The sequence below is a fragment of the Oryzias latipes genome, chromosome 18 (genome assembly GCF_053564925.1).
Source record: "Oryzias latipes strain Hd-rR chromosome 18, Olatipes_Hd-rR_3.1".
Lineage (NCBI taxonomy): Eukaryota > Metazoa > Chordata > Actinopteri > Beloniformes > Adrianichthyidae > Oryzias > Oryzias latipes.
Genome location: NC_136254.1, coordinates 17,829,037 through 17,853,098, shown reverse-complemented (window position 1 = coordinate 17,853,098; position 24,062 = coordinate 17,829,037). Strand labels below are relative to the sequence as shown.

Below are 24,062 nucleotides of genomic sequence, written 5' to 3'. Positions count from 1 at the left end.
ATATGTTTTCTAAATGCGCTCTTGGTTGAGCAGTTAAGGAGATAAAGAACCACTCCCGCTTTTAACATGTTCTTTTCTAATAATAGCGGACATATATAAATAAAATTACGTTCAAATTGGATTTCCAAGTATTTCTTTATTCAAACTGTTGTGAGTCAGGAACAGGTGAAAAAAATGCTGTTTTAAAAAGATCAAATTTGTGACCTAGAAAACAAGCTCCCTGATGTGCTCCATTCTGATGCATTCACTTGTAGACGACTACATCCATGTACGTCTTTGTTTTCCTTGTCTGAGGAAAATCTGGCTAAAAACTGTACTTTGCATGTTGCATCGGGAATGTTAGTGTCAGAAGTAAGAGCTCTGTCTCCCTTCTGGTCACCTTAGAGACCTGAACATCTACACGATTATCAAATTAGACACATAATAGCATCTCTAACATTCTGTTTTCTCCGATTGTATTGAATACTTTATGAAATTTGTTGTTGTAAATTCCATTACCAAAGCTTTTTATGACTAAAAATGCTTTTTATGATCTAAGATTTTCCGAATATCACAGTCTTATTGAAAAATAAAGTGTTTTTCATAAAACATTTTATTGTGTGCAGTTATAAAACAAACAGAACACAAATTTGACATATAAAATCGCCCATTTATTGCGCTGAAACTTTACAAAACTGTACAAAAAACATGCAAAAATAACATTTGAATCATCTTTACTTTGTTTCTGGCCATGTTTACTCAGATCATCAAATGATTAGACTCCCTTAACTTATATGTTTTTTTGTCGTCAGTGTACATCATTAATGAAAAATGAAAACATCCATTCTGAAGAGCACAATGAAAGTAGGGCAGCTTTGTACAATGTTTACAAAAGGATGTCCTCATATTGAAGTCACACATGGCACAGTTGTGCTTGGTTCTTTCTGTTTAATGGACTAAAAGTTCTAATTTGAACCCCTCTCAATGTGCACTAAAAAAAACAAACAGATGATGAAAGTGTCCCAGCTTTCATGTCCTTCAGACGTAAGCGTTTCGTCCATAAGTGCTTGCGACTACACTCCTGGTAGGTGCTGGACCGGAGTAAACCGTTCCTCTGGCTTGATAAGGCAAATTGCTGCAAAACAAGGCAATGAATAAGTGAGTTGCCTCATAAAATTCATTTTTCAAATCACACAACTCATCTAATTGACATTTGACGAATTCAGTTGGGTAAAATGTATCAACATGTAGGCATTGGACTTTTAATATTTAGTGTCACCCGTTTGTTGAGTTGGGTAGATTTGCCCAACTCATCAAACCTCCAAAACCAGCAAATGGGAAAAACAATCAAAATACATGGAAAATCTCATTGCAACCAAACTGTAAATACATGTTTTTTACTGTAAAGTTGGTCTTTTTAACATTGGGCTAAAGCGGAAATTGCTCACTTTTGCAACCATCTCCCAGTGGTCTTTTGAAGAACCGCAACACTTCCTACTTCCTGTTTTTTTGTATCAGGTATGGAAACAAAAAAGATTATACTGCAGTAAGGTATAAAGGGTGAGCTTCAGTCCTTTACTTTTCCCAGAATGCCCTTTGATCTTGCAATAAAAGTACATTTTTTAAAGACACCAAAACAACATGAAACATAAAAGAGGCATAAAAATATAAAAAATGCAGAAAGATATGTAAAGCCCCACTTCAATACTATACATATTCCTAATTCCTTCAATATTACTTCTATTATTTATACTATACTATACTATACTATACTATACTATACTATACTATACTATACTATACTATACTATACCATATTATACTTTACTTTATTTTTATGCTAATAGCTTTACACGCATGGGGTGAACTCAACTGCTACAAAAGACAGCCCCAAATCTCTTTGATGGAGCACAAAAGTCTCGAAAGTTCTAGAAAAACTGCCTAAAAAATGCTTGTACGGAAGACCAAAAAGCTCAAAAATCACGATGTGTTGTTGCTCTGGAATTTCTTTTTCCTTCTAAAAATATTGGTTAATTCAAACGACAAAAGTTATGGGTGCAATAATATTTGAAAAAACAATTATGTCGCTGATGAAATCTAATTAAAATTGTAAAAAGAATTGTTGTAAAAACTTTCTTCTTAAATGTCAGAAACACAAATGTTAAAAAAATGAAGAATTTTCCTAAGGTTTGATCTAGCACTAACTCAATGGCGTGATCTAACAAGAAATCAGTGTGCTAAAATCAGGAGGGTCTTGCATCGTAAAATAACTTTCTGATGATCGGTAATAAATTTGATTTTGAAATGGTTTATTTCAAGCAATCAAGGCAAGGATAACGAACAAAACCATATAACCAGCAGTTATACATCCATACAGAGACGCATCAAACTCAGCATAATTAGACATTAAATCAAATTTTGCTTGAAAGGGAGTTGAAGGAAGTAAATTTAAGTAATCTCACCCCTGTTTTACTATAACCATTTCCATTACATAATTTATCAATATCCAGTTCATAACATTTTATCAGACAGAATAAGAATCCTTAAGTATCAAAAAATCACATGCCAAAGATTAATTACTTAATTATTATATAAAAACAGATATAACGCCATTTAAGAAATCAACATGTGACATGCAGATCAGTTTTCAAAAATAATTGCAGATTATTTTCATTAAAGAAGTCGTGACTATGATTAAAATAACATTATATCAGAAAAATAAACATAACACTGTTTCAGAAATCTTCATAGCAAATGCAGATCAAGTATCAAAAGTTAAAAATATGTGCAATTTCTTTTTTATTAGAAAAATCATGAATCCATTTTTTGAGCAAGTGAAGTGATATGATTAGAGATCAATCGTTTTAAACATCTGCAGTAATTGATTAAGCAATTTTATAATCATAATTTAATGCTGTGAAATAAAAGTGTTCATGTTCTGTTTATTAAATATAAGGATTCCTATGTGATTGAAGTCATCAAAAACACACTTTGAAAAGCTTAAAATACCAATTTTTAATTTTTAAATAAACATTTTAATGTTTTGTTTAGTCTTATTTGGTCTAAAAAGAGAGTCACAACAGATGCTGTTATTAATTAATTAGCACTAGTAAAATGTGATAAATTACAGAGTTTGCTGACAGCATCAATATTTGTGTGTTTTAACTCTAAAGGGATTAAATCGCACGGCCGATCGTGAAAAAAATCTTTTGTAAATGGCAACAATTAAGTCTGATTTAGGTTTAAATCTCTTTAAAGCAACATTTTATATTTCATTTTGGGCTCTTTGACCTTCCATATAATCAGCTCTCCTTGCTATTCTGCCACTAGGGGGCATCAAACTCCCATTAAATCCCATTCAAAGCCGGATCTTACACTAGGGGGCAACTTCTTCTTTTATGGAAACCAGTGGCCTTGGACGTGCAACTGCCCTGACCCATTTAATTTGCGCCTTGTTGTGTATTCAGTGTTCTTTTTATAGCAGTCTCGCCCTGAACACTTTGACTCATGTGTTTGGGTATAAAATTCATAAAAGTTTCATCAAAGAGAAGCTGCTCTTTGATGAGTTGCAGTTAATGAACAACAAGTTGGTCAATTGCTTGGTCAAACTGTAACCGTTTTTTTGGCGGACATCCTTAATCCCACAGGAGATTCAATGGCCTTACGGTAGAGTGGCTGCCCTAAAACTGGAAAGTCGTGAATTCAAATCCAGGCTAAGTCATACCAAAGAATTTAAAATTAAGACCCTTCCCTGCTTGACACTCAGCATTAAGAGATTAAACCACCAAATGGTTCCTGAGTGAAACTGTGTCTGCAGCTCACCGCTCCCCCAGGGGATTGGTCAAATGCAGATCACAAATTTCACACACTCACGTGCGTGATAGCTAACTTTAGGAACTTTAAAAGACTCACTATTTTTCCTCTCTTGCCACTCTGCAGGAACAGGTGAGGCAGGCTCCCCCGGCGATGGCGAGCACCCCGGAGCACCAGCCGATGTAAAGTCCTTCTCCGATTTCATACCTGCCAGCAGAGTCAGGGTCAGCCAACTCCTCACGATGCAGGAGGCTGGATTATCCCACCACCCCACCTAAATCCAGTGCGGGAATTTACCTTATCCCCGGATAGAAAGGGTCAAAGAAATCCTGCGTGATGTTGAAGGCGTACCAGGACACCGACACCATGGTGCACAAACCTTTGGAGAAACCCCCCCCCCCAAAGAATATTTTTATGGTCAAGAGAGCAAAAAGGGAGCCGCACACACACACATCTGACACAGTAAAAATGAAATTTATGAAGGCCAGATTATAAAATGATTTATTGTTCGGTAGGAGCAGCTCTTTCATCTCAGGAGTTATTTAATCAACAGTAAAAGCATGAAACTGGGAGACATTTTTTTTAGGATTTTCCTCACCTTGAAGAATAAAGAAGACTCCAGCAGTGCCTGCAATCCTCCCTTTGAGGACATAGTTTTCCCCTACTGCTTTGGAGCACTGGATTCCTATGAGGGCCCCCACTAGACCAAAGGTGCCCATTACTATAGACACGATCATCAAGGCGCGAGAAGCTTGGATGTAGCCTGTGGTCACACGGAAACAGCCAAGTTACTTTCAGGTTCCATGAAGAACAAGAGCAGAACGTTTCAGAATCTTCTTTCTAAATCCTCGATTCAAAAAAAAGTATATATATTTTAAAAGAACAAACCATTTAAAGCCAGTAGTGAAGGGAACTCCCTGCAGTTGTGCACCCCCGTGGAATCCGTGGCACAGGACATCCACAGGTTCTCGTAGATGGTGGAGGTGGTGATGACATTCCCGTCCACGGTTGAGACCTTCCAGTAACGGTTGGGGAGGGCGACTCCCACCATCACCCACCCGGTGAAGCCTAAAATCAGAGCCACCACTTCCACGATCGGATCCATGACCCCTCGATGTCCCAAAAAAGTAGATCCAGGTCTTGGAGATGGTCGTCCGTCTAACTGGTGATATCTTTGTTCTTAAGGTCAGATCATCTGATCCTCCAAGTGTGTGTGTGTGTGTGTGTGTGTGTTGTACCACTGTGAGGTGTGTTTAGTTCAATAGTTATGTATAATGATTTATATGAGTCTCAGTCTCTCCTCCCCCTATGCTTTGTCTAACACACACACACACACACACACACACACACAAACCGCACACACTCTCCATTTTTTTCAGTTTACACCCCTGAAACCGAACAGGTGTTTATCGACACTCTCTCAAGGTCCAATGGTCGCTCTTAGTGTCACAGCTCTGTATTTTTAATATATTTTCAAAACATTCATGCATAACAAAACATATTAAAAATGACAAAAAGTTTCAGTTGAATTGTGGGTATTTCTTTAGATGAGTGACACGTTTTTTCTAATTAGAAATTGAGTTTTTATATCCATGCATTTTGAAAACTTCATGTTTCAAACCTTCAACTTTTAATTACATGAATCCTCTTTATTTATTTCTTTTTCTTTCAAAAGTTACATTTTTGTTTTCTCTGGTTTGACCATCTCAAAGGCCGCACGGCCTCACAATTTTGGAAGGCAGTTCATCTTTAAGGACAATGAACCCACGACAGATCGAGAGTTCCTCAGCTCATCTGAAAGTTTCTGTGTTTGCCTGAACTCATTGATAATCCCACTGACAGGTCACTCCGGGTTCATCCCAACGGTCCCGTCGATTGTTAACCGGAATTTCAGTCTGTGGCGTCAAGCTAGCAGAGAAGAGACATTTCTGAAGGTCGACAATAGGGCTTCAAAAATAGCAGAAGAATTACAGCTGTGGGATTCATATAGTGTTGTATGAACATTTTAACTCTGTCAAAAAATACATTTTTTTCCTGTTAACTATTAGAACTGTAAGTTTCGTGGGTCATTTTGAAGGAAAAAAGATCAAAAAATGTGATGATCTCGGATGAAAATTGTGTCGTTGATGTTTTTAACATGTTCTTGTGACATATAAGAAGAAAATGAAACCATTTCTGAGTATTTCATTCCATTCTGATGTATGCACTTGTAGAAGACTAGATCCGTGTACCCCATTGGTTGGGGTTGTGAGCTAGCAGAAAAGTGTTTTAACCTTTCAATTAGGGGTACCGGGAAGGGGGGCGGGGTTGCTGTGCTCCAACAGTCCTGCCCACAACCCAGAGGTGAATTTTTACTGAACTCCTATTTTAAAATGTTGGCTAAAAATGGCTTAATCATAGTTAAAAGACCACTGGGAAGGCTTTTTATAAGAGATCAAAAAATGATCGGAGTGGGACCTTAACTTAAAGAGTGAAAATAATGGCTTTTGGTTAATTAAATTAATCAGTTCTTTTTTCTGTGTAATATGAATTTCCAACAAACAATATCTCACTGTTTTTATACAAATGTTCAGCTCTTTTAATGCAATAAGATCTGGAATCTAACAACAGCACAGCTTAATTTAACCCAGTTCAAAGCATTTAATTGTAATTTATAGTCAAAATATGGAAACCCGCAAGTTTCCAATTATTTTTCCATGTCCTTAAAGTAATCAACACTTTGTTTGTGCGGTTGTGGTTGTTGTTCGTCTCTGATGTGGCTAACGTGTAGCGTGTTATAAACACGTTCTAGGTTTGGCGTGAACGCAGTAAATAGAGTCTGACTGCACCATAATCTGATGCCCACCGTTAGTGCAGAAAGTACGATAGGTTTAAAGAGGACTTTGTTGAATTTATGAGTTTACGACAGTCGCTCATCTTTAGATTCTCAGATTTCTTTATCAGATTTGATTTCAAATAGGCTCTGCTTCAAAGATTCTTCATTTGCTGAATCTTCCTATGCAAAGCTAAATGGTTTTAATTTATTTCTATTTTTACAAGGGTTTCTGACTCCTGTTTGTTGTTTTTCACATCCCAGAAATGAGGATGAAGATCTTATTGAATTTATTTCCCTCAACCCTTAGTAGTCTGGGGCTTTTTTGATCTTTAGTTTCTGCTACTTTGCAGTTTGCTCTGATAATTTTTTGTGGCAATGTTTGACATCCATGTTTGTAGTTCAACCTCAGTCTCTTGCTTTCCCAATTTTAATATATTACAGAATAATTCCACAGTAAACCTGAAACTGTACAAAACGATCCTCAGAGTGGTAAATGTTGTCATTTTTTAATGCAAAAATTGAGATGAAAGTATTTTACGTTTTTTTGATCAAAGATCAAAATATCAAATAAAAATTCAAAAACTAAAACAAAGCAAAAAAAAAAGGTCAAAATAATGTATAAAATGTATTTTAATAAATCATCATGTGCCATAACTCTTATGATGTTGTTTTAAACCAAAAATTTAAAAGCCAATAAATGTTTTGAAACCTTCACATTAAATTTGAATAAAAAAATATTTCAATGTCGTCGTTCTTAAGGTGGATAACTAAGGGTTAATATCCACTGAAATCGGCATAAAAACTCCAGATTATCCTAATCTGTTCATATAATTCATACCAACATTCATTATTGCAATTCCATTTATAAAAAGTAAAGTAAACTATAGAATTACTAAGACTGCTTTTAAACCTTCTTATCATCATGCAGTTGTTAGATTTTAAAGATTTTTAAATGTATTTTCCACGTTTTTGATGCAATTTACAAAGTCAGAAGGTTTTAAATAACTTCCTGATTAAATGTCATTTCACGCCTGTAAAAATATGCCCCTTTTTTTTCATCAAAACATCTTCTCTGAGGGATTTTGAGTTTCTTAATTAAACCAAACTGTTTCAAAATGCAGAGAAAGACAAAAAAAACATGAATATAATTGAAAACATAACGACCCTGATGACCCTGTGAGGAGAGTTGAATGAATATAACCTTTTATAGCGTAATTTTTTTATTTTAGAGACAAAAAATATTGATTTTACTGGCATATGAAATTCAGCAGACTTCATAAAACAACATTTTTGTATGCTTTTATGTGCTCTTTATTACAAAGCCAAACTGAAAAATAAAAAAGTCGTTTTTAATTTCAGAGAGAAAACTGATTAAATTAGAAATCCTGGTACATCCTTCATCAGCTAATGAAAAAGAGTTCTTTGTTTTTAGTTGTTCCTTTGTTTTTGTTTAAATAAAAGCATATAAGTCCAGGTTTAAACCAAACTAAGATATCAACTCTCACCCTTGTCTTCAGCCACATGAAAATCTATGTCCTGCCCTGCCATAAACGTCTGCTTTTATGGCCAAAGTGTTTGCAAAACTCATTTTATGACTCACTTGCACTGAGAAATTTCTGGTCGTAAAACGGTGCATTAAAAACAAAAGAAAATAAAAAGAGAAGGAAGACAGCTTCGTTTGCAGAAACACAACTTTTCTTTTTACATTTTTTAACAGGATTCCTGGAAAGACAACAGTCGGGCTTTTATTACGCTTTCCAGGAAGAAGCCCATGAAGACAAACATGTGATGACGAGGTCGACTACACGGGTGAAGGCTCCAAAAGATGCTTGTGTCAACAAGTTTATCTGGAGAAAGACTCCTTAAAAACAGCTGAAGAAAAGTCAAATGTTGGAGAGTTTTTTCTTGAAAAGCTTGTTTTTTCCCCAACATTATTTGCGAAGAAATGTGGATTCCTTGTCTAATTCTTTTCCTTTGTTCTAAAAGTCACATGTTGCACTGACTTTACAGCTCAAAATAAATCAAACTTTTAATGTCCCTCATGCGTGTATGAATGATGCGTCATAAACAGGCGGTTTTCAGCAGTCATCGGGACACATGGAACACTTCTCAAATCATGCCGGCCGCCTCAATCCATAAAGGAAGGACCAAGGTCGACGGAATGTTTATGATTTTCAGAGGGGAGGCGCAAATTAAAACAAAGAGATATCCTGCTCCAGTCATGTTTGAGTCCTGTTCGAAATGCAGTAAAAAATGATGCAATGTTGAATGTGTTGCTAGGCAACAATCAAACCCTCTCACGTCCTCATCGCATGTTTCTCCCACCATAAAAGAACCGTCTATGACTCTGTAATTAGATTTTAATAAGTATTAAAATATCAGATTCTGACCTCCATTCACCTTTGTCCTAATGGCAACGCCTTGTCATGATGGCATTTTTGAGCAAAGCTTTTAGATTTAAAGATCTTTACAGGTTCATAATGCTGTATTAATAGAGGATGGCAACAATGCTGAAGGTTTGTCTCAAGATAAGAGAAACAAAGAACTTCTCTTCCAGAACTTTCTTTAATAGATCCGTATTCTTATCAAGCTCATTCTAGTTGCAGCCATTTATCATTAAGCCCTTATAAAACCGGAAAGACATTATTAGTTTCTGACTCACTGTCTCTGAATGAGCTCTATCTGCAAACATGTCATGATTTATTTATTGCAGACTGTATTTCCTTATTTATGAGACCTACTTTAGAACAGTTTTGTTCTGATGAAACTGAAGGGTTTTTTATGGTTTTTGATTTATTGTTTCATTCATTTACAAAATCCATCCAATGTTTGTTTTTGAGAAACAAAAACTTTGCTCTTTGACTAACATGGGATTGGAGGTGAAAACAACAACAACAATGAACCGAAACTAAAATAAATAGAATTAAAGATTCATGAAAAAAAGTAAACAAAATGCAAAATCAAACGTAAACGGCAAAAAAAGGACAAAAAAAGCAGAAAAAAAGAGACACAAAAAAATAGAAATCACAAAAGGCAAAGAAAGAGAAAAAACAATGGCAGCTACAACTATAAAGGGCAAAAGTAAAAAAAGACATTCGAAATAAACAAAAAATAATAAATCAACAAAAACGATTTAGCCATTAACAATTAAAATATAAAACAGGTCAAATAAAAACAAGAAATAAAAGAATATTTATGTAACACAAAAGAAAAAAAGAAAAAACAACAAAAAGAAAAAAGTCAAGGATGAAGAGCAAACACAAAGGCAGAAAGAAGAGAAATAAAAATAAAACCAAAAATTACAACATAAAAATAGAAAAGGAAAGCATGAAAAGAAAAAAGAAAAGACAAATGAGAAAAGAGAACAACAAAGAGAAAAAAAATAAACAAAAAGACATTGGCCAAAAAACAGCAAAAAATACAACATAGAACAACGAAAAACTCAAATCGTGTCAAAGATAAAAAAGGGCAAGGCTGAAAAGTGAACAAACTAAATAAAACTAAGTCACCAAAAAAAGAAATGAACAGATATTACGTCTGCAAAAGCAATCAAAAAGTAAAACAGGCAAAACAGATAAAAATAAAAAAGAATATACACAAAAGACAAAGAGTAAAAAAGAGCAAAAAAAAGACAGAAAAACAAACCAATATTACATTTGAAGCCTCACAGACCAACAGACAATAAAGTTCTGCAGGAAAACACAATAAATGACAGACAGAGTGATGGCCAACGGGCAGAGGTCTTTGTCCTTCTCCGTTCCTACAAGGTGATTACACATTAATGCCCTCAGGCTGTTGGACCATTCACTGAACATTGGCCCTGCAGCTCAGACCTAGTGAGGCTCATCTGAATTACACCCGATTTGAAGAATCATTGACCGTGTCACCGTTGGCGATGAACCGGGTTAGATGATAACTGGGTCTCTGTTTTCCGCTCAAACCTTGTTGTGTTTTTCTTTGCGTTTGTTCACCTGATTCCCTTTTTCACACCAAAGTAAATGACTGTTTTTCCTGATAAGTTCAGAGGAGTTTCGGTCCCGTCAGCCAGGTTAATGAGTAATCCCCCACCCCCCCCCACCGGTGAAGCAAAACATCCAAGGGCTTCGGTGAGAGACCCAGTTGTGAAACAAGGCCGGCAACTTGAATCTTTATCAACAGGAACGGTAGACGATGGATTGATATAATTTTTTTACAGTTTCATTTTTTTTCGTCTTGCAGTTTTAGAAGCTCTGCTAGTAGTCAATAAGTAACAGTAATTCCATCAAGACTAAACTGCTTATCGATTTGGAATAAAAGAACTCAAATAACGAAATAATGAGTCGTGAGACGCTAAAGATAAAGGGTTGATTTCACAGAACGTCAATGAGTTAAATGCCTTTGACTTCCAGTAAGACGCTTACTTTCATTTGGACACTTTTAGAAACCGACAAATACAGGAAAGGTTCTATTTCCTTGTATGACACGGCTCTCACTCTCCTCTTCTGCCTCTATCAGCCTGGTCAGAGCTTCACCTGACAAATGTATCAACCTTTTTTAGCCAGCATTTTATTTTTTAGTCGCTTGGTGATAATGAACAGTTCTATGTCATATTTAGAAGAATCAGCAAAAGTAAAGTTTTGAATCCCCTTGGCAACAGAGGTTTTGTGTTAACCACGCCCACATCCCTAACATGTTCATGTCGTGTGTCATATTGTTTTGTTCAGCTCGAGTCAACGATTCATGTATTCAAATTTTACAATATTGCAATAAAAAAAGGGGCTCACAATCTACAGCTTTTAGTTAAGCAGATTCACACCGATGCTTGAGGAGTTAGGAGGCAACAGGTTGAGATTTGTTGCTGGTGATATTTTTGTAAAATTCGAGACGTCTTCCAAAGGTCAAAGGTCAAATATTTTTCTGTTGTTGTACTCTTAAGTTTGTGACATTTCATCAACATCATTAAAACAAAAATTTTCCTTTTTCAGATTGTGTGAAAATGTGACAGATCTCTAAATTTCACACTTTGCCACAAAACGGACATCAAATTATTATGGCCATCCCATAATAATTTGAAAACTTCCTTCGGATCTCCCCGACACGTGTGTTTTGTTTTTCGATAAGTGGATGTTGAAATCAATGTTTTGAGCCCCATGTGAGATGATGGCCTCATTCATTTTTTTGATGGTTTCTTCCGCTGTGATGTCATCAAGGAAACAGCGTAAATTTGGGCTGAGGCCAGAGCCGGCATTTCATGTACAGAGGCGTAACCAAAAAGTTTAGGGGCTTCATTTAAAAAAGTTGAAATTGTTATTTTTTCAGTGCTTAAAGAAGCTTGTATTGGTGGTGTTTTTCTCAATAAACATACGAATAGTGAGGGGACAAGAAAGTAAGTGGGCAAAACTGTTTGATGGGAGGGCAGTTGTCCCCTTTGCCCCCCCATAGCTCCGCCCCTTATTAAAAACACTATGACAATCTCTTTTATAAAATTTCCCAATATTTATGAAATGAAAGAAAATCGTAATTATTTATGCAGCTTATTTGTTGTTTCTCTGATCCTTTTCTGCACATTTTCTAATTTGTGTGTGTGTGTGTGTGTGTGTGTGTGTGTGTTTTAGCATCAGATCCAAACTACCAGAGATGTCTGCATGAGAGGAGCCAGAAATGACCACCATGTCCATGAACCACCAGCGCTAAAGACAATAAATGACACCCCTGTGAAGGACAGAGCTGCTGTCCATCAAACAAACAGCCCTGGAAACACATTTCCGATCCTCACACCACGTTTTCTTTAAACTCAGAGCTATCCGTGTTAGAGGCTATCTGAGATGAGCGCGTCTCCACACATCTTTTGGCTCGGCGCTGATAAGCGGCCTGTTTTTGCGTAACACGGTGCATAAAGTTAATACTTAATGGCGCAGCTGCAGACTGAAGGGACAGTCGAAGCTAAACCTTTGCAACGGTTATCATATCACGGCTTTACATGCCGCCTTTGAACCCAACACTTTCAACTCCTCGGATGTTGAAATACTTTACTTGATATTTTTCCCTTTTTTCATGAGAGATATGTACCTTTTCACTGATTTTATAATAAATTGTGCATTATGATCCATTTATGATCGTCCTCATGACTCAAACCTTTGGGTCTCTCCACAGCAAAGGAGGGCACAGCTCATCAGATTCAAATGTTTCTGGATTGGAGAATCAGAAGAACAAACATAACGTTTTGTGTTTTTAATGGAAAATTCAAACTTCACAGTGTTCTGGAAAAGCTGATAGAAAAAGAAGGCAGCTTACCAGCAAAACGGATACTTTTGCAGTTCAGGGATGTAGTTGGAAAGTTTTCTGAAAGGATGTTGACAGCTACAAATAATCCTTCCTGCTTTAAACCTTGATGCCTTTTCAAGGAAATGGGCTCAAATTTGATGGAAAGATTATTGGACAAAGAGGTAAGACGGACTTTTTTTAAGAGTTTAAGGCTTCACCCGATACAGGACAAATCCTGAAACTGCCTCTGTGGCAAAAAGGACAGTTCACTTTTGTGCTGGATTCATTTCAATTCTGCTTCATTTTAGATTTTTACTGCAATAATAGATTAAATGGGGGAAACCAAAGATCCCTTTCAAAGGGCTTCAGTGCAATCAAGTTAAGTATATTTTTTTAACCAACTTAAACATCCAACCATCCATTTTCTGAGCCCGCTTCAATCACTGTTGGGGGTCACACTGTTGCTGGAGCCTATCCCAGCCACTGTCGGGTGAAAGTCCTGGAAAGGTCGGCAGTTCATTGCAGGGTCACACAATCTCACCTTCACATCTCAGGGATAATTTAGTCTTAATTAACCTGTGAAGGATGTTTTTGGACAGTGGGACAAAGCCGAAGTGACCGGACAAAAAACACGCATGCACGGGGAGAACACGCTAACTCCATACAGAGAGGTCTCAGCTGGGAATCAAACCAGGACCTTCTCGCTTGAGACAAGAGTGCAAACCGCTACACCACCATACAGCCTGATGTAAACACCATTTGCTGTTTATAAATGAAAAAAAAAAAATAGCCGATTAGGCTGAAATTAAGGTAATTAATCTTCTCTTGTCTTTATTTTTCAGTCCTATGGTCATGAATTTTATCTTTCCTGCTATTTAGTCTAATCTTAAGGAGAAGATTCTCAGAAACCAGGTTCTCCAGGTTTTCTTAGAACAGAGTTCTTTTAGGGTTAGAAAACTTTGTAAATCCGACCCCGAGTCCACAGCGTCCAACTGTTCATCTGCTGAAAGCTAAAGAGGTGTTGCTCAGGGATTTCATGGAGGCTTTTTGCTGACGTCTATGTTCTTCCAGTCTGCCTTGTTGGCATCAACATTTTAAAAATAAACAGAAATACACTTAAGTTTTACCCACCTTGTTAGAAATTATTTAACTGTCTCTGCATTTTAATGTCTTTGTAAAACACTAAAATTAAGCTGTGGGAAATGTTTTTGTTTTTTATTGTGTAATTTGTGTTTATTTTTTAAGGTTTTTCAAAAAGTGTTGTTTTACCAAGATGAGCCCACAAAATACTTCTTTGTGAGCACTAACTGCTGCTTTGTGTCCACAAAATACTAATTTAAACCCAGATACTCTTATTTCTACCCGTAAAATACTTATTTGTGCCCTCAAGATACTACTTTGTGAGCACAAAATGCAAATTTTTCCTCACAATATCCTAATTTATGTGCACAAAATGCTGATTTGTGAGTACTAAATGCTGATTTGTGCCCACAAAATACTAATTTATGTGCACAAAATGCTGATTTGTGAGTACTAAATGCTGATTTGTGCCCACAAAATACTAATTTATGTGCACAAAATGCATCCATATAAAAGAAAACATCTTCACACATCAACATTTATGATAGGTCTACAGAAGGCACGAAGTTACTGTTTACAGTAAAAAAAAAGACATTACAAGACCCATAAAAACATCTGCATTTATCACAAACCACATCTGAAAAAGTTCCAGGTTTTCTGCAACTCATTCCAGTCCAAATAGTCATTTTTGTATCGTAATTGCCTATATGTGCCCACAAAATGCTACAATGATGGAACTTTTTTTTAAAGTCATGTTCAGGGATGTAGAAGAAACCTGTAGTTGCTCCAAAAGTTTAGTTTCTTTTTCTTAAATTGTCATTTCTGTCCCACAAAAAAAGAGACTTAAAAAAAAGAACAAAAATCAACATTTTCTCTAGCGTTTTATTGAACATGATGCACAATAATATATATTATAAAGCACAACGTTAGGAATGCGGTTAATTAAAGAAAGATCTGTGCCACATTTCCACGTTTGGACTTTATTCCAGAATAATCAGAAAACTTCCCACCCTAATCAGCCGCTCCATTTGGACTTTTCAGCTCTGACAGAAGTCTTGGTTCAGATCCCGACGGCTCCTCTTCAAACGACAAACTCCACATTTCACAGAACCCAAAACACCTTCAGTTTCTACTCAGGAGAACTCCTAACTGTAGCTTTACAGCAAAGTTAATGTAAATATGAGCTTTTGTATAAGTGAGAGTGAATCAACAAAAGAAGTCGGATAAATAAAGACTTTTCTCAACACTGTCACTGCTGGGTTTTTTAGTTTGAGACCAAAAATTCCCCATCCGTTAGGAGTTTTAAACACTTTTTAGCACTTTTATTTTTCAATCCTGAGTCCAGAGAAAACGGAAACATCCAGGTTAGGATTTGGCCACTCCCTTTGAAACTGCCAAGCCAATGAGGCCCGCTAATCCGGCCACGCCCAGCCCGATCCCTCCGACGATCGCCATGCCAACCAAGCCATCTAGACAACAGATAAGTAGAGGTTTTCAGCAAACTTTGATCAGTTCCTCTTGAATGAATCAAGTGAGATCCTCTTTACCTTTCTTTAAGGCCTTATCGATCAGCTTCTCCATCTCCAGAGCCTGCTTGTTCTCCGGCTCGTTCTTCAGGAGGGTCCGGATGTACCTCAGGGCTCGCTCGTACTCCTAGATTTAGGAGAGGGAGACAGGTAAAATCTGGAATATGTGGAAACACGTCAACATCCGTGAAAATAAAATCAGGTTGCAGAACGTGGATCATGTTACGGCTTTCAAATCCCAAGGAGACGAGGAGATCATCCTGACCTTCGGATGATAAAGGCCTGATTAGTTATCTTCAAAGGACAGCGAGGGGGGAGAGCAGAGACCGGCACACTGTTGTACCAGAATGCAGCGTTTAGCCACTAATCAGATAATAGCATATTTTTAGACCAAAACGCCATCCCAGTGCCAAATAAAGACACCCAAACCCTCCTTCAGGTACCCTATCGCTAATATTAAGTCCACATGAGTGGGGTCAGGGGTCAAATCTGTGTTTTCCACTGAAAACTACAATAATTGATTGAGGGGTATGTGGCAGCGAGACAACAATACAGACTTGATCTGGCGTCTGTTCTCACTGGGATCTTTTTCCCCCCATGGCATCACACGGAAAGGGTCCAATCCCGCAGCGCTGTTACTGTGACCCCGCCCACTTTTCAACGTTGGGCTTCATGAAAGGGCACACCGTAGGAAAAAAATATTAAACGGTAATAATTGTTGTGTTGTGAACTGTTGTTGGTTACAGGAGGGGCGATGTGGCCGAGCGTCTGTGGATGGAGCGGGAGCGCCTGTGTGAGAGGGAAAAGTGGGAAGAGCTGCTGCACACGTTCATGACTGCACATCTGGATTTTTGGTCATGTTTTTGGCGTCGCAGTGGCTGACATTCATTAAGTTATGAGTTCAGTTTGTTGAATAATAACCAAGGAAGGTCAGGATAAACCCAGACTTTCTTTCTGCTCTGACAATATGAAATGTGAACAAGTGTTAGAAAGAATATTACAGCTGATCGCTGCTCCATTGACTGGAAATGAAAAACATGAAGTATGACGCTGTCCAGTTGTGACAAATGTACATTACTATAATTAGCAAACTAACAGAAAAGTGAAAACATTTATTTTAATTGCAATAAAAGCACCATGACAGAAATAATGTACATTAAGTGACAAAGGATTAAAAATGCTTTTTATTTTATTTTAATGGTTGTGAGGTTCTTAGAAATATTGAAGGTGTTTTGTTCTGATGTATCCATCCTCATTCCTATTGCTGTAGGTATGACACCATGAATGCAGTACTTCTGGTTTCAAATAGTTGTAATAATATTTTAAATTTGGCCTGTTTTTCTTGTGCAATATTGCTTTGAAAGTACTTTGTTGAGTTAAAGTCAAAATATGTTCAAAAGGTTATTTGACCTGCTGTTTGTGCATTTATTAACATTTCAGATCTATTGGAAATGTTTTTGTATTTCTTTGTATTAGACTTCACATTCTAGTTGATGATGGTACAGTTGTTGTCATCAACGTTGCCGACCCCTAGAATAGAGTCTCGTTTCATTTCAAAGAGCGTCACATAACGCCATCGTCCATCATGCTTTCAGGCAGCTCGCACGCAATAAAGGCGGAACTGAGGTCTGTCCTCTGATGTCAGCAACGCGTGGATGCGAGACTGTTGAACACGGGAGGCCTAAACGTGAACACACAAGCGTTTACAGACTTGTCATTGGTAGTGGTAACTGTGTTACTGTAGCATAAAAGACTATAATGTGTGATTTGAGACAAAACGCACAACATTTCTCATAAGAAAAACATAATACTACCAATAGTAAAAAATGGTCATCTATACTTTAAAAGCGGCAGCTTTTCTTTTTTTAAATTATTTGCCAGGTTTGGCAGCAACACATTTCTCCACAGACTCACACGCATGATACTGTTTTGGCCCTTTGAGGGTGATAGTTGTAACCCTGGAGACGGAAGGAGCTATTAGAAATGCGTCTCTGAGCGCAGATAAAAATGTAGCAAATGTACATTACAAAATAAAAGGCTACATCTTCACACCACGCTTGGAGGAATTAGCCATTAAAGAAATTTTTTTAATGCTAACAAACTGCAGTCTTGCCCAACAATAACTGCCTATAAATCAAAATTAGGATCAAGTCATAGAAACAATCTTAGATGATTTGACTTAAAGGGCCGTCGAGAAGAGGAAGAACTTTGAGACTTACTTTGAGTCTGTAGTTGGCCACTGCGAGGTAGAAGAGGAAGTCTCTGGAGTCATCTTTTGGAGATTTCTGGACAAGTTCTACAGGAGAAAAATAAAAGCGTTTCTGCCATGAATGCTGGAAAAAAATCCTCACAAGAACCAGACCATTTATATACCATCTGCCTTAGTGGATATTTATTTAATCTTTTCTTTTAATTCAGTTGACTTATTCCCTGAGAGGATTCAGGCCAAACCATTGACTGTATATGAGAACTGGACAGAGTGACCCCTCCCCCCTCGCATTCCAAACAGGAAGTCCCAAAAAGTCAAAGTCCCATAGATTTCTAGGGAGGAATCAACAGCTAATAGTCATTCTATTTGTCACAATCACCATCCTATCTCTGATATCCTAATCTGAGTGTTTTTTAAGATTTTTTCGTAGTGAAATTATTCAAGTTCTGAACCAACCAGATGTCTGCCGCCTCGTATTGAATCATTGATTCTCCTGAGCCCGTATTTTAAGTGGTAGGGGTGTGACTTTCCAATAAGATCACTTCTGACTGGAAGACTGGTTGCCATAAAAACAATGATTCAGACCGGCTCAGACCAATCAGGGCTTACTCATGATTTCTGGTTTCAACATGGCGGCATTCATATTGCTAAAAAAAAAAACCAGAGGACTGAATTGACTTCATATGGTTGGAGCTGGACGTGAACCTCTTTTTATGGATGATGTCACACTCAGTCAAGTTCTCATGTACACTCATCAGCCAATTTATTAGGCCGGGTTGGAGCTTAATCTATTGGGTTGAGATTTGGTGACTGTGGAGACGATTCGGGTCCAATGAACTCATTGTCGTGTTCAAGAAACCAGTCTGACATGAAACCAGCTTTATGACATGACGCCTCATCCTGCTGGAAGTAGCCATCAGAAGATGGTACACTGTGGTCACAAAGGGATGGACACGGTCAACAGCAATACTCAGGTAGGCTGTGGCGTTGTAACACAATAACTCACAACACAACACTATAACTCACAACACAATACGTCACAATATTTTAACTCAAATAGGAAGTGAGTTAAAATGTTGTGAGTTATTGTTTAGTGTTGTGACGAATTGTAGTATGTTATTTTGTGTTGTGTTGCGAAATCTAAAGTGTTGTGTTGTGGCCCTTCTGGGCCACCGTACATATTATTTCATTATTACCTCTAGTGCTTGAATTTAGTATTTAAATATACATTTGGGTTGAGATTTCATCAATGTATGTGTACAGTAAAAAAAAAGTGCAATGAGATTTAAAATTCAGATTTCTATCTGCCCCTTAAAATGAATATTCATCTTTGCCTCTCATATAACGATAAAAATTGTGCTTTTTCATAAAAAAAACTTTTTTTATTCATTTTTTATCAATTAAAATGTTTTCTAAATAATGCATGGTCACATTATTATTTGGAGTTTTTCTTTAAAAAAAAAGACAAAAAAGGAACATATTCAGTCTGGGCTCAAAGTGTGCCAAGAAAAATATCCCCCACACCATGATACCACCACCACCAGCCTGAACCGTTGATACAAGGCAAGTTGGATTTATGCCTGCATGTTGTTGATGCCAAGTTCTGACCCTACTATCCAAATGTGGCAACATTCAGAAGGTAGCAGTTTCTGAAATAAACATAATAATAATCATAATCTGACACAAACAACCGATGCCATGTTCAAAGACCCTTCAATCATCTTTCTTCCTCATTCTGATGTTTGAACTGCAGCAGATCATCTTAACCATGTCTACATCCCTATAATGCACAGAGTTGCTCCCGTGTGATTGGCTGTTTAGACATTTGTATTAACGAGCCGTTGGGCAGGTGTGCCTAATGAAGTACCCCGTGAGTGTAGAGTCAATGGGCTAAAATCAGTGAAGAACTTTCCGGTCCTTTCAGGGAACATCCCTTATCTCTGGAAATAAGAAACTTGTTTTTTTTGTAATAGAGAGTAAAGTAAAGCTGTTTTCCACTCTTTTATTGATGGGGGTTGTTTAATATAGAAATATTTCATAATTCTCCAACAAAAAACAAAAAAATCTAAATGTCAACAAAGTATGACTAGGAGTTTATAAGTGAAATTAATTACTTTAAATGGCAAATAATACAGACTTTTAAGCATAACCAAGAGCAAAAACTATTCTTGGCAGTTGAAGTAAAAGATAAGTCGTCCATTTTCCATCTATCTATCCATCTATCAATGGAAATGTACATGTGATAAATAACGGCGTGCTGCCTTCACTTACCCTCCAACAACGCGATTCCCTTCTGGATGTCCCCCGAGTATTTACTCCTGATCAAGCACCAGGCATACTCAAACTTCGTGTCCTTGGAGACGGCCCCCTTGTCGAGCTCACTGTTGTATTTCTTCTCAAATTTCTGTCAAACACAAATATTTAACATGAATGTGAACGACAACGACCCGAATATGAAACCTAGACCCTCAGGTTTCCATTTTTAAGCTTAAATTACCACTTTTGTCTCGTGACAAAATCAAAAATCAATATAAACCAAACCAACCATTTATGAAAATGTATTTTTCAGCCGTCAGAAAAACGGTTGAGATGACAGTTTTGATCCCAAACGTAAATGTTAGCATTAGCTGCCTACGTGACGAAACAGAGGTTGACGTCGGAACGTTGTATTTGGCTAAAGTACTAGTTTCTTTTAACCAATGTTGGGATTGTCGGTGTCAGTAAAGTTAACCACACTTCTAGGCGTCACAGTTGGAAAGTAAATATGTGTGACAATGTACAAACTTACCAAAAGGTCCTCAGGAGCTACTATATCACTCAAAACAGCCTCCATGTTTCCGGAAAACAACGAAAAGGGCCGCCCACTTTGAATCACGTGACACGAGATTACGTCACCGGTACCAAAATACTTCACCATGCTGATATAATTTTATTTTTTCTGACTGACCAAACACATAAGGCCAAACTTCAATAGCAAAAAAGGCAAATAATAATAACAATAATTTGGAAAATATAAACATTTCCGGCAACTACTACAAAATACAAAAGCGTGTTACGCAATATCCTCAAACGACAATTGTTATGTAATAACACAGAGAGAATTTCAATTCAAATATTTACAGAAATAAAACTATTATTATTATATAACATCTAAAAATAAAAATAGGCTTTTACAGTGGTGGAATTTTATGTTAATTGTTTAGTTTGGCTCATTCCCAGAAAAGTATTATGCAGTAATTAAATTCACAGTAATTTCTAGCAAAGATTTATTTTTTATTTTCAATTTCTTTATTTTATTTTTTATTATTTTAAATTCATTGGAATCAAAATGAGTACCATAATATAAAATACATATGTGTAAAGTGGTGCAAATGTTATATGAAATAAAAATGTTAAACACATTGACTGTATCCTGGAACTTGACTGTGTTCAAAGGAAGTGCGACATCACCCACAGAAAATGACTTTACTTCTGGTTCCAACATAATGAAGTCAATTCAGTCGCCATCATTTTTCAATATGGAAGTTGCCATGGAGGAACTAGACGACATCCACTCTCAGGACGACCTGCTGCATCAGAATGGCAAAGAAGTGTCATTGAGGGACTTTGAACGTGGCATTGGTTGTTGGTGTCAGACGGGCTCGTCTGAGTATTTCAGAAACTGCTGGTCTACTAGGATTTTCACCCACAACTATATCTATGATGTACAGAGAATGGTCTGAAAAAGAGAAACTATCCAGTGAGCGGCAGTTTTGTGGGTGGAAATACCTTGTTGATGCCTTGCTGAATGCACAACATGTCCAACCTTGAGGCAGATAGGCTACAGCAGCAGAAGACCACACCGGGGGCCACTCCTGTCTGCTAAGAACAGGAACCAGAGGCCACAATTCACACAGATTCACCAAAACTGGACAATAGACGATTGGAAAAATATTGTCTGGTCTGATGAGTTTCCATTTCTGCTGCAACATTTAGATAGATGGATAGATATTCCTTTATTAGTCCCACGATGGGGAAATTTCCTTATTGCGGCAGCAGTACAGGAACAGAGAGCAGTATATAAAAGAAAAAGACTATGGAATAAGTATGAACACCTATATACACAATATACACACATACCTTCCAAAATATTGCACAGGATGATCATATGATCGGTTATTGCACAGGGTAAGATAGGATCGAGTCGATGATGTTGTTTGACGTGGTTCACTGGGAGCAGCTAAGGTTGTAAAGTCTGATGGCAGAAGGTAGAAACGACCTGCGGTGTCGCTCCTTCAGACACTTAGGATGTCTCAGTCTGACGCTGAAGGAGCTGCACAGTGAGGACACAGACTCATACATGGGGTGGGCGTCATTCTCCATCAAGATGATAACTTAGCTATCATCCTCCTCTCTCCCACCTCCTGTATTGAGTCCAAAGGCAGCCCCAGAACGGAGCTGGCCTTCTTCACCAGCTTCTCCAGTCGCTTCCTGTCCGCTTTGGATGGTAGGATTTGGATGGTAGGATCAGAACCTGGCATCAATAACGAGAAAGTATGGATCCATCCTGCCTTGTATCAGTGGTTCAGACTGGTGGTGGTGGTATTATGGTGTGGGGGAACTTTACTTGGCTCCCTTTGGGCCCCTTAGTACCAGTTTTTGGTTACAACGTCACAGCCTACCTGAGTATTGCTGTTGACCATGTCCATCCCTTTCTGACCACAGTGTACCATCCTCTGATGGCTACTTCCAGCAGAACAAGACGTCATGTCATAAAGCTGGAATCATGTCAGACTGGTTTCTTGAACATGAAAATGAGTTCATTGGACTCAAATGGCCTCTACAGTAACCAGATCTCAACCCAATGGATCACCTTTGGGATGATTGATGGAATGGGAGATTAGTATCATGGATGTGCTGCCGATAAATCTGCAGCAACCATGTGATGCTGTCATGTCAATATGTACCAAACTCTCTGAAGAATGTTTCCAATACCTTGTTGAATCTATACCACCAAGGACTCTGAAGGAAGCAGTTCTGAAGGCAATAGGGGGTCCAACCCAGCAAAGTGGACCTAATAAATTGTCCGGTGATTGTAATTTAGTCAACAATGCTGCTGCATGAACAAATATTTCTAAATCCCTTGTTTTCTTTTGGTTTTGATTGTGTGATTTTACACTTTTTTTTTTTTACAAAGTTTTAAATGAACTGATGCCCTGTGTCTCTCTGACCTCTTTAGACTGTACACATCTGTGTGTTCCCAGAGGTCAAAGAGGTCAGCAGCATGTGTGGCAAATAACCCCAGCAGCAGAAAGTTCTAAACCAATTTTGCATCAATTTTTTTTTGTTTTTAGTTGTAAACATTTGCATTTGACCAATACAAATGGTTGCCTCCCTGAGGATCTGTTGACACATTCGACATGATCCAACACCCTAGTCTTTGATATCACTTTGAAGAACATGGGAGAGGACAAGAGCATGAAATAAAGTATCTTATAAAAACTTGTTTTATCTCAAAGTCATCTGTAAGGAGATGGAGAACTCCACCATTTGACATCAGTGGCAGTAAATTCTGTGCCCTTCCTCTGCTGCTCTATGCTCTGCAGATCTATGCTCTGCAGCTGGTCTGGTCTGTATCTCTATGCTCCATTCTAGTTTTTCACTCTGTACTAATGAATATAGACATTTGGAATATTCTGGCTCCCTCATTCATCTGCTTAGGCAATTTCCTTTTTTTCCTTTTTTCACCCTTATTTCATTAGATGGATACTAATAATTTGCAGAGAAGACGACTCAGCAGTTTATCTGTGTCGTCAATAAAACAACCAAACCAAATTGGTCTAAATGTATTATTTAACTTTACGGCTTAAATGAATGTTTCTTTATTTGATTTGAACTTTTTCCAACATTTCAATTAAACATAAAATGTTTAAATTTGAAATAAAAATATAGACATTTTTATGGTGGCCCAGAAGGGTCACAAGACAACACTTTAGATTTCGCAACAAACCACAAAATAACATACAATTCGTCACAACATTAAAAAAATTTACACACGACACAATACAATAACTCACAATACAACACTTTAACTCACAACACAATAACTCACAACACAACAACTCACAACACTTTAACTCAAAAAGGAAGTGTCAATATGTGAGTGTTGTGAGTTATTGTTTCATGTTATGAGTTAGTTGTTCAGTGTTGTGACGTGTTATTTTGTGTTGCAAAAAAACTAAAGTGTTGTGTTGTGGCCCTTCTGGGCCACCGTACATATTATTTCATTATTACCTCTAGTATTTGAATTTAATATTTAAACATACATTTGGGTTGTTATTTCATCAATGTATGTGTACAGTTAAAAAAGTGCAATGAGATTTAAAATTCAGATTTCTATCTGCCCCTTAAAATGAAT

The 24,062-nt window shown here is 37.3% G+C and overlaps 2 protein-coding genes across 2 annotated transcripts; both read right to left on the bottom strand.

Moving 5' to 3' along the window:
* Positions 1–574: 574 nt before the first annotated feature.
* Positions 575–5,045, bottom strand: cldn15a (claudin 15a). Its single transcript, XM_004079825.5, has 5 exons — positions 4,681–5,045; positions 4,391–4,555; positions 4,090–4,171; positions 3,892–3,999; positions 575–1,114 (listed from the first exon to the last, which is right to left on the bottom strand). The coding sequence occupies exons 1-5, from the start codon at positions 4,895–4,897 to the stop codon at positions 1,018–1,020; spliced, it is 669 nt and encodes a 222-aa protein (XP_004079873.1). The 5' UTR covers positions 4,898–5,045; the 3' UTR covers positions 575–1,017.
* Positions 5,046–14,794: 9,749 nt separating this feature from the next.
* fis1 (fission, mitochondrial 1) lies at positions 14,795–20,674 on the bottom strand. The gene is made up of 5 exons (XM_004079901.5): positions 20,454–20,674; positions 19,937–20,069; positions 17,676–17,752; positions 15,478–15,583; positions 14,795–15,399 (listed from the first exon to the last, which is right to left on the bottom strand). The coding sequence occupies exons 1-5, from the start codon at positions 20,580–20,582 to the stop codon at positions 15,296–15,298; spliced, it is 549 nt and encodes a 182-aa protein (XP_004079949.3). The 5' UTR covers positions 20,583–20,674; the 3' UTR covers positions 14,795–15,295.
* Between the last annotated feature and the right edge of the window lie 3,388 nt (positions 20,675–24,062).